Genomic DNA, 10000 nt, shown 5'->3' on the forward strand with positions numbered 1-10000 from the left:
CACTAAGTACAAGTACCGCCTCCCAATTTAAACCCCAAAGACGTTGATGAAAAAACGTTCAGTTGTACGAGAGAGAGCAAAAATGGCTTTTTGTATAGATGGTTTTTAACCAATCTCTACAGGAACAGATAACAATGCTGCAATGTTCAATTGCTGGTGGACGATTAAACGGAGTAAATGAGAGATCTTTTGTTTTCGTCCCACAACATGGCGGCGATGACGTCACGTGAAAACCTCCTAATTGAGAAGGCGCCAGAGGATTATCTTTTTTTTTTGAAAATAACATTTCAGCTGTTAATGAAAATATTTGACTTACAAGAAAATTACTTGTGCATGTCTGTGTGATATCCCAAACTAACACTTGTGTATGACAACAAAGATATCCTGACTACACTTCAACACAAGTCACACGTCAGCGTACATGCTGAGAGCGAATCCCTGCATGATGAGTACTATAACATATAACAACTACACGAAGAAAAAGAAAACGGGATCTTCTGTTGAATAAGAGCCCTCCGCTAAGGAGATTAATTAGAACTAGAGGTATGTAACTTGAAAATGAATCGAGGTTAAACATTTGTTGTTCACTGTTGGAGAAAAAAACGCTGAAAAACTATTAAGGCGGAATAAAATTTACATGGTAAATGTAGGTTCATTCATACGTACACATATTTCTCTGAATGTAAACAAAGAATAGCTGCCTGAAGTACAGTAGACACAGCAAGCAAAGTCACATGCCAGCATAGTAATAACATTAAAAAAATCCAACCAACAACTATCATATTCTTGTTTCAGCTGTCATATCAAACATTGCTACATGTATGCCCATCTCGCTTAAATAAAATTTTGATACATGCACTTAAGGAGCAAGACTGGACTACATCTAAGTCTGCATGAAATACTGGTATTTTCATTTGCGCAGATAACAAGACTGAACTGTAGATACACGTAAGTGTGCATGAAAAGCTGATACTATTTTTGCAAATGTAATTAGTGCGATCTAAAATTACACGCACGTCTACATCACCTGATAAAAACTCGGAAATGGTTCAACACTTCAATCACTGAAGATTTGACAATCATTCAAAAATAATTTAGTATATTCTTTTGATTAGCAGTGTAATTTCTTCTTGAGAGACATAATTCATTTACACTCAACTTCGCCATTTTGCTAGATTTTTCTTCATTACATGAAATCTCAAGCATGATTTTTGAGAGATGATGCAAAATAAGGCTGAGGGAATTAATACACGGTGATAATTGTGTTGAATTTTTGAACAATGATTATGAATAAAATTATCCTTTCCCTGTATATGTACAAATCTTTGGTAATGTAAAGATAAAATGTAAACTGTGACAGCTGTAAATTATATCATCCAAATACAGTATGTGCACTGTGTAATATTGTATTTATTGCATGCAAAGTCAAGTAAGATGCATGTCCAGTTCATCGTTCGAATGTGCAATAACATCTTTCATGTATGCAAGAACGTACATTAACTGTCAATTTAAGTAATGGGATAATATTAAGAATTCCTTTGTCTTGTTGCTGTTGTTGTTGAAGAACAGCTACTTCCTGAATGACTGACAAGAAAGAGGACTTTGATCCCAAAGAAAACACTTCAGCTTCCTTTGAGTCTAAATCATGTTCTAGTTCAGAAGAATCCTTTGTATGTTGTATGATAAAATAATAATGTGATCAAATTATCCGCAGAAGATGTAATATTTCGATAGTTTAGCAAACAAATTTGTTTCTCATGTCTTGAGACGAAATCAAAAGGATCCAATTCAGAAACACGATCATTACATTAACTGTACCTTCACTTTGGGCGAAATAGGAAAATTAGGGTTGGCAAATGAGCCGGAGAGTCTGGTCCCAACTTCACTACCAGAATTCATGTCTTTTTCCATAACACAGAGGTCCTCTAAAAGAGCGTCTAAATCAACTTCCCCGCTTCCTGTAGAGAGATCCAGAAATTTATATATCAGGGCTACAAGATGACACTTATTAATTTATCACTGATAAAACAGACTTTACCTTGACATTTATGCAATTGTGATTTTGTGATCACAGCAGATAATGTAAAAAGAAGACACACTTATTTTACTGAAAAAAAGCACAAAATTTACAAGAAGATCGAATACTACAGTAGGAATGTCGAGACAATACTGTATGTCACAAAATTTTTGGCCAGATATCAAGAATAAACACCCGATGTTCTAGGAAAAGCACAGATTAGCTAAAGTGAACAATATGCAACAAGATATCAAAAAAGATCAAGTAACATAACCACAAAGGTCATACAGTTTATTCACAGCTAGCCGCATGAGACTCAGCAAGCACTTATCCATTTACAGGACACACAGTTGAGGATAATTTTGGATTTAATTGTTTTCTCTCAAAACGTCTCAAAGCTGTAAGTTTACAAAATGTAATTAAGTAAGATGTATTAAAGAGAAGGCATTTAACAGTGTTGGCTTAGAGTACAGAGTTTTATTTGAAGTAAAACTGCCACCACTGTAAAGTCAGAAAGATCTACTGTAATACTACAGAAGCACTACATGACTGGATGGGCAAATTTGTTTCTCAGATTTCATGCTGGTGTTTTGTTGATTATGAACACAACAGAACATGATAACTTGCACATGTGATGAGACACAAATACATGCTCACTTCAATCCTGTCTGATAAAAACAGCCCATGAGCCAAAACATACAAACACTTAACTATACAATTATCTGATAGTACCTGTACTTTATACAACAAAAGGCATGAACAAACTAAGTCAGGACAAAATTATGGATGTACATTGAGAAAACTAAATAGTGTACATATATCGTATTCCATGGTTTAACTTATAATACGTGCAGATATTAAATGTCTGCACGTATTATATGTTAAACCATCAAATAAGAGATTTATTATTCCACTACAAAAAAGGTGTTATTTTGCTTCAATTTTATTTGGTAAGAGTGTTTTGAAAAAAATGCATCATCTGTCCTTCAGGGTGCGTACGAACGATGTAAACAGCACAAAAAGTTAGCCAAAGATCTTTATTTGATTGGATAAACCAAAATGACGAGTGACAAGTGATGACAAGCTCAATTCTCAGGCTTTTCATCATGTTGAAAACAACTTCTTTCATTGAAAAACTCCCGTTCTGTCCGTATTTGCTCTGTTCTAAACCGGTCAAACCGGAAAAACTCCCGTTCTGTCCGTATTTGCTCTGTTCTAAGCCGGTCAGACCGGGACACTACAGTGTATCACCGTCTCATATTTTGAACATTCTATTGACCAAATATGGTAAAATGGCATAATAGTGGAATAATAAATGTAGTTAAGAGAAAGAACAAATTCATAAACAATACATGCACGGAGATACCCTGTGTGCCAGAGGAATTTTATTTCAAGGTCGCTCAGCAATTCCGAATCAATGGTCAAGGACGTTGATTTGGAATCAGGAGTTACAGTAAACACTGTAACATGATGTTAACTGGTTATAATATTTAGTTAATAACTTTAACACATTGTAAATTCAACTTCAGGGGCATGGATTTGCTTCAAATGACACTTTTTCCCAGAAGTAGTGGATTCCCAATAAATTATTAACTTAAAGTTTACCACGTAAAAACAACACGATTAGTGAAATACTTACCTTCAATGGCACAGATTGAAAATCTGAATTGATCCTAGAAAAAAAATTGACAGAACACAAGCTCCACAAAAAGCACAATAATTAAAATTGTAATTTAAAAAATTTAACTATTTGCTGTTGGATTTGCTGTTGGGGCACTAGGGACTGGTCATTATTTAAAGGGGCACTGTCATGCCAATTTTGCTGTTTTTAGGTTAAAACTGGGCAAAAATCAAAATTAGTATTTTAGCATCACACGTACAACATTCCTGACATCCCACTAAAAATATTATATTTACCAAGAGCTATTTGCATTACTTTTTGGTGACTTTCTGCAAACAGCTTTTTCAAGTTTCAATCCATTTCACTGAATCCTCTCCATCCATGGATGTGAATAACAAAGAATAGCTTCAGTGCACTTCAATTGTTTATGAGTATTGGCAACAAAACTACACCATTATTTTTTGGTCTTGATTGATGCAAAGACATATTTTAGTGTTTTGAAGTTTGACTGAAATAGGATGACACCGCAGGTTTGCCTACAACCATACATAAGAAATCCGGAATCTGGAACACAATGAAACTCAAGCAAAGGCTAAATTTACTACAGTAAGCAGCAAACTCAATGTTTGATGAAAACATTTGCTTAGTAAGGTACTCTTATTTCGAAGATAAATAAAATTGATAAAGAATCTTGTTTGTGTTTTTCTTATAACAACTTCGCCGGATTGAAATTCAGAGTGGAGAGAAGCAAGGCTGCGTATGGGCACCCACCCTGTTTGGTATTTTCTTTTCTCTCCTCATCCAACATGCTCTCTAGTTCTGCAGTGAGGGTGTCCTAGCTCCTCCACACACACCAGGGCGGAAAGATACTGAACATGACTTGTCTGAGCGTTAAGACCGAAGTGAAGACAGTACTGTTAAGAGATCTAGAGTTGCTCTTTGCTGATGGCGCTGCCTTTGTCAGTCACACAGAGAGCGGACTACAAGCCATCACAGACTGCGTCACGACTACCTGCCAGGACTTCGGCCTTACCATCTTCATAAAGAAGACTGAGAAAGCACTCAACTCTGTGGACGCCTTCAAGTACCTTGGCTCAACAATCACCTCCAATTTCTCCCTGCATGGAGTGACTTGAATGCCTGCATAAGCAAGGCAGCTTCAGTTTTCAGAAAACTGCAGAGGTGTGGACGTGTGTCTAGCTAAGCCCAAAACTGCGCTTAAAGAGCAAAATCAGAGTTTACCCTGTTGTATGGGAGTGAGACATGGCCTGCATATACCAGACAACGAGCTAGACTGAACACACTCCACTTCAGATTTCTCCGCAAAATTCTTGGGATCACCCGGAAGGATAAGATTACCAACCAGGAAGTACTTGACAACTGCAGAACTGTCAACTATCGAGTACCTCCCCTCAGAGCGTAGACTAAGTTGGCTAGACCATGTCCACCGCATGGGCCCCAAGAACCTTCCAAAAGACCTACTCTATAGACAGCTGGCTCAAGGCAAACAATTGACAGGGCAGCCACTTCTTCGCTACAAAGATGAGACATGAACTCAGGAAGCCAGAATCAGTGTTAACAACTGGGAATTGCTGGCTGAAGACTGTATTAACGGCAGGGTCATTGACAAGACAGGCTGCAAACCGGCAGAGGTAGAGAGGATGAGGACCTGGGTGGAGAAGAGACAGAGGAAGAAGCCTTCCACTAACAACCTGTTCACACTGCCACAAGCCTTGCAGCTCTACAATCTACAATCTTGCAATCTTGCAGCTCCTACACCAATGATCCATTGCCTGCAAGGCATATTGAGGCCATATATGCAAGGTGAATGAAGTCATAATTTAACAGCACTTTTTACACTGAACATTTTCTCGTTAGAAACTGATCGAATGCATTCCAATATTTTTTTATCAAGAAAGTTGTGACACTTACTGAGCCCAGTATACAGTGAAGAGCCTGGACGATGGAGAACAGACCCAGTGTAAGTGTGTCAAGCAAGATCATTTCCCATTCTGATGTGTTGACTGTGAGTCTCACTAGACTCTCTCTGGCTTCACTCGAATATGTGTATGATTCATCTCTTTTCTAGGTGGCGTTTCTTCAGTCTGTTTCGCTCCGAGTCAGCAGATGAAATTAAGTTCCCGACCACTGGTTTTTTTATTGGCATAGGTCAATTTAATTGTTTTCTCAATTTGTATCATGGTATTGTGATAGGTCCCTTAACTATTTCAGGCAAAAGAAAAGGGAAAAGGAAAAAAAATTCAAAAGCCTTGTAGTGGCTTTTAGTCAGGACAAACACTGTAACAGTTCCGGAAGAGCTAGCATGTATGCATAAAAAAGTCAAAATTTCGTCCATGTTTTAGGAAAAAGATGTACATCTTGTTTAGATCACTCAGTTTTGACCTTGGTCAAATTACCATAATGAAGTCAATTGCAAGCACAGCTCGGATGTCATTGAACATTATTGTTTTATAAGAATTACTTTTATGCCCAACAATCTTCTTCTTAGAGACGGTTTCTTTAATGAAATAATTTTTGATATGCCAGATAATTTCTCTTTACATAGCTTCCACGAAAATCTATGTGCACCACTATTCGAGACAGGACCAGTCTCTTCTATTTAACCAATGAAAACTGACAAGGGTTGTATTTCCAATCGACTACCATAAAGAGATAATTAACAGTATTTTGTGATTGTAAACAGTGACTTCTTGTGAAGGCGAAAACGGTATCTTAGTTTAGAGTGGTTATCAGTCACACGCGCCCCTCAACGACTTTGTTTTCATTTTCGAAACTAAATTGATTGATTAATTGACGTCCACCCAAATTTCAGATAGTTAAATGAAATTTAACATAGTTAACGACTAGGAGCTAGTCTGGTCAGTAGTGTTTTGCAGGCGGTTGTTAGTGTCTTGGCTGTCTCGTAGCGTTGTTCAGCGTTTTGGTGCGTTCTGTAGCGTTTGTTATAGTTACATGGTTCACGACCAGGAGCTAGTCCGGTCAGTAGCGCCTTGCAGGCGTTTGTTAGCGTTTTTATGCGTTTTTTGTAGCGTTTGCAGCACTCTTTAGGTTGTGGGAGCCCTGGGGCTGACATGGTTCAGCGGTATTCCTGCTTAGTGCATGCGTTGTTGTCCAATGTGCTTGCAGCGTGTTTGTTGCTCTGTTGGCATGGCGTTGTGAGTCGAATTAGGAGTTTAGTGGTTCTCGGCGTTCCCTCCCTATCCCCCCCTTTTTTTTTGTATTCTTTTTTTTTGTGTGTGTTATTCTTTTTTTTTTTTTTTGTATTCTTTTTTTTTTTGTGTGTTCTTCTTTTTTTTTGTATTCTCCTTTTTTTGTATTTTCTTTCTTTATTTATTTATTTTTGTTTCCACTGAGCTATCTGGCTCAAAAGTGACAGGTGTCTGAAGGGGGCCTGGCGCGGGGGGCTCGTGCCTTGGTTGTGGGTTGGGCAGGCCAGTCGGGTGTTCTAGCGCCTTGGGGATCTGACTGCAGTTGCAGCTCCCAGGCTTCCTGGGCACCTACCCTCCACTGGCGACATGGGTGTTAAGTTTTGAAAAATGAAAAAAAAGTCATAAGGGGGCGCACGTGATTGGCAACTGCTGTAAGTACTTGGAAAGTGATTGTTTTGATTTGAAATAAAGTGAAAATTGTTTAAGATATTAGCTACTTTCCTGTATGTTTTATAGAAAGGGTGATCTGAAAGGGAAATGTTCCATTTTCGCGTGGTAAAATGCTTTTCCACGAGTATTGAACGCACAATGAAAGGATGTGTTCAATTGACCATATTCCAGAATAGGGATACAATAGAATTTAAGTCAGAAATCCTTTGCTTTTATAGAAATTCACATGAAACTTATCAAACACCTGTGCTACAATAAAATTTTAAACATATCTTCCACATCCTAGTTGCCTAAAAGCTACACCAAACATACTATTTCAAATCATCACACTGACTACACCTATTCTTATTCCGTAGATCAACAAACGTGTGTAATCAAGAAAATCAAGAGCCTGAAGAGAATTGCTGTACATAATAATTATTTGATGTCAAAAACATGATCACTCCACAAATCAAGAAAAAGAAAAAGCCCAAACAGTTGGATGCTCATCTGAAGTTACTACATGAATCCCCTCCCAAAAGGAGTCAGCATGTGGCAAATTATTCAGTGAGATGAAAGTAAACATTTGCAAGACGCTGGGTGACTTTCGTTCAAGTTCTTATTCCGAATTTCAGAATCCGGATTCTGGATTCCTGATCTTAGGCAAACCCTCACACTGCCCCTTTAAGTAAGAAGGAGGGGGGGGGGGAGGGGGAGGGGGAGGGAGGGGAAGCAAGGGGAGGGAAGACGGGGGCTAACCCTTTTTATAAAGGGGTTTAAAGGGGCCAAGGAGTATGAAGTATACTCTAAGAGGCATCCACTGGCCAAGGTGGGTAAAAAGGTGGGTAAAAAGAAATAATTATAATATGTGAAATAGTAATTCCAAATTGTACAATTTTATGCTAATCCAATTGTTTCCATCACTATCCTGTACAACTTTACTTAGTGAATTTTACACAAATTCTGTTTGCTCTGTAAAATGCCATTGTTATGCAAAGTAAACAACCATCAAGTATGATTGGAACCGTGATAAAATATAAATGACATACGATGTTTTCACTAGTGAAAAAATGTCGTATTGTCCTTTTCATTGGACATACAATTTTTTTCACAAGTGCAAACTTGTCGTTTCAGCCTTTTGATTGGCTAGTATTACATGTATGTTGAACTTTGGTGCGGATGGCCTGTGTACCGACGGTGGGAGTAAAATTAAAAAAAAAAGAAAAAAAAAGGGAGCAAAATTTGTAAATACATGTATGGCAGCTGACTGGTGTTTGAATTTCAAAGTTCTTGTTCCTTTATTGCTTCGTTCTCTCCATCAAATACTTCTGCATCAGCAAATCGTAAAAAGTTTTAAAAGTGTTCAAGCAAGGTATGGAATAGACTGCGAGCACTCCCTTCATAAATCAGCCGAGCGGCCCACTTTTCTGAGGCAGTCGTGTTTTGTCATGCAAACAAATAAAATGACCGAGGAAGGCTTGGGAAGAGAAGTGTAAGAAGGGACTGCATTCAGAATTTCCCGTTGCACCAGCTACGGTAAATTTGGATTGGTCCGTTGACAATGCCCCACTGTCAGATTTTTTGACGGATCAATTACTTCTTGTCAGATTGTGCTTTGATTATAAGCACGCTATGACTTTTGCGGAAGATTTTGATCATTAATTTTATCCCTTCAAATGGGAAACATTGGACACAAACATGAGCAGAAACTTGCAGTCAAAGCTCTCCTATCGGGCAAGTATGTTATGGCTGTGCTACCAACTGGTTTCAGCAAGACCATTATTTGTGAGAGTTTTGTCTACTGGTAACCTAAATCAAATGCCATCCGGTCGTGGTAATTGTTCCTTGTTGCAGCATCACCGAAGACCAGATATTTATGGGTAGTTGCCTTCGAGAAGAAAGGGAATTTGTTAAAGTGCCACTGTGATAAAAAAAAAACACTTCCTTTTTTCCTTCAGATTTTGAAAGTGTGTTTGCTTAACACCTGTATACGGTTGGATCCAGGGAAAGTGACGTCAGAGGCTCACTAGCTTAAAATTTCAGCGTGTGAACGCAGCTTATTATATATGCAAAGCGTGAGTTTAAAAGTCTGAAAGCCCAAAACCCCCGTGCTGCATATTAATTCTGCCACGTACACACGTATTGCATTCTTAAACTAGTGAGCCTTTGATGTCATTTTCTCCTCAATCCAGCTCTCTCAAGAACATAATGTTAGTAATGGCGGACCATTGAATAGGAAAATTACAGTTAAAATAAAGAGGTGTCTTTTTGAAATCAAGGCCTAAAACGTGGGTCACTTAGTGTTTTGTTAACACAGTTTTGAAATCCAAAGAAAAATATGAATTGATTTTTTGGTCACAGGGGCACTTTAAAGGAAATCAAACAAGTATTGAGTCATTATTTCTGCAGAACAAGCTCTGACCTCTGACTTCAGACTTTATCATTGATGAGTCGACCATTCTAAACAAGAATTTGTCCTTGATAGTTGTGGACCGCTCACAGTCTAGGTAAAGATTTTTGCTATTTGTTTGGGGCTTTTGTTCACGATCAGTGGTTTGATAGCCTCTCAATGAACACTTACCTTGTTAACTATCTCTGTACTTACATGTATATAACATCATTATGTAATTATTGAATAAAGAAGGGGGTCACTTGCTATTTACATGATGAAGCGGGAGGGGGGGGGAGGGGTGGGTGGGGTTACAGAAATTTTGATATTTCCCCCTTCCTTCCCACCATTCTTACATGAATAATGACCGGTCC

General features: G+C 38.2%; 1 protein-coding gene across 3 annotated transcripts in view; it reads right to left on the bottom strand.

Moving 5' to 3' along the window:
- LOC138013291 (amyloid beta A4 precursor protein-binding family B member 1-interacting protein-like) overlaps window positions 1–10000 on the bottom strand; it is a 32873-nt gene that overhangs the window by 18527 nt on the left and 4346 nt on the right. For 2 of the 3 annotated variants that reach the window (XM_068860327.1, XM_068860328.1), the window contains exons 4-5: window positions 3657–3690; window positions 1819–1958 (exon numbers count right to left, since the gene is read on the bottom strand). In XM_068860327.1, coding sequence (XP_068716428.1) covers window positions 1819–1958; window positions 3657–3690 — 174 coding nt within the window. Of the gene's footprint in view, window positions 1–1818; window positions 1959–2038; window positions 2199–3656; window positions 3691–10000 lie in introns of those variants that run through there. The other variant, XM_068860329.1, reaches the window with a different exon arrangement.

Source organism: Montipora foliosa, chromosome 8 (assembly GCF_036669935.1).
Source record: "Montipora foliosa isolate CH-2021 chromosome 8, ASM3666993v2, whole genome shotgun sequence".
Lineage (NCBI taxonomy): Eukaryota > Metazoa > Cnidaria > Anthozoa > Scleractinia > Acroporidae > Montipora > Montipora foliosa.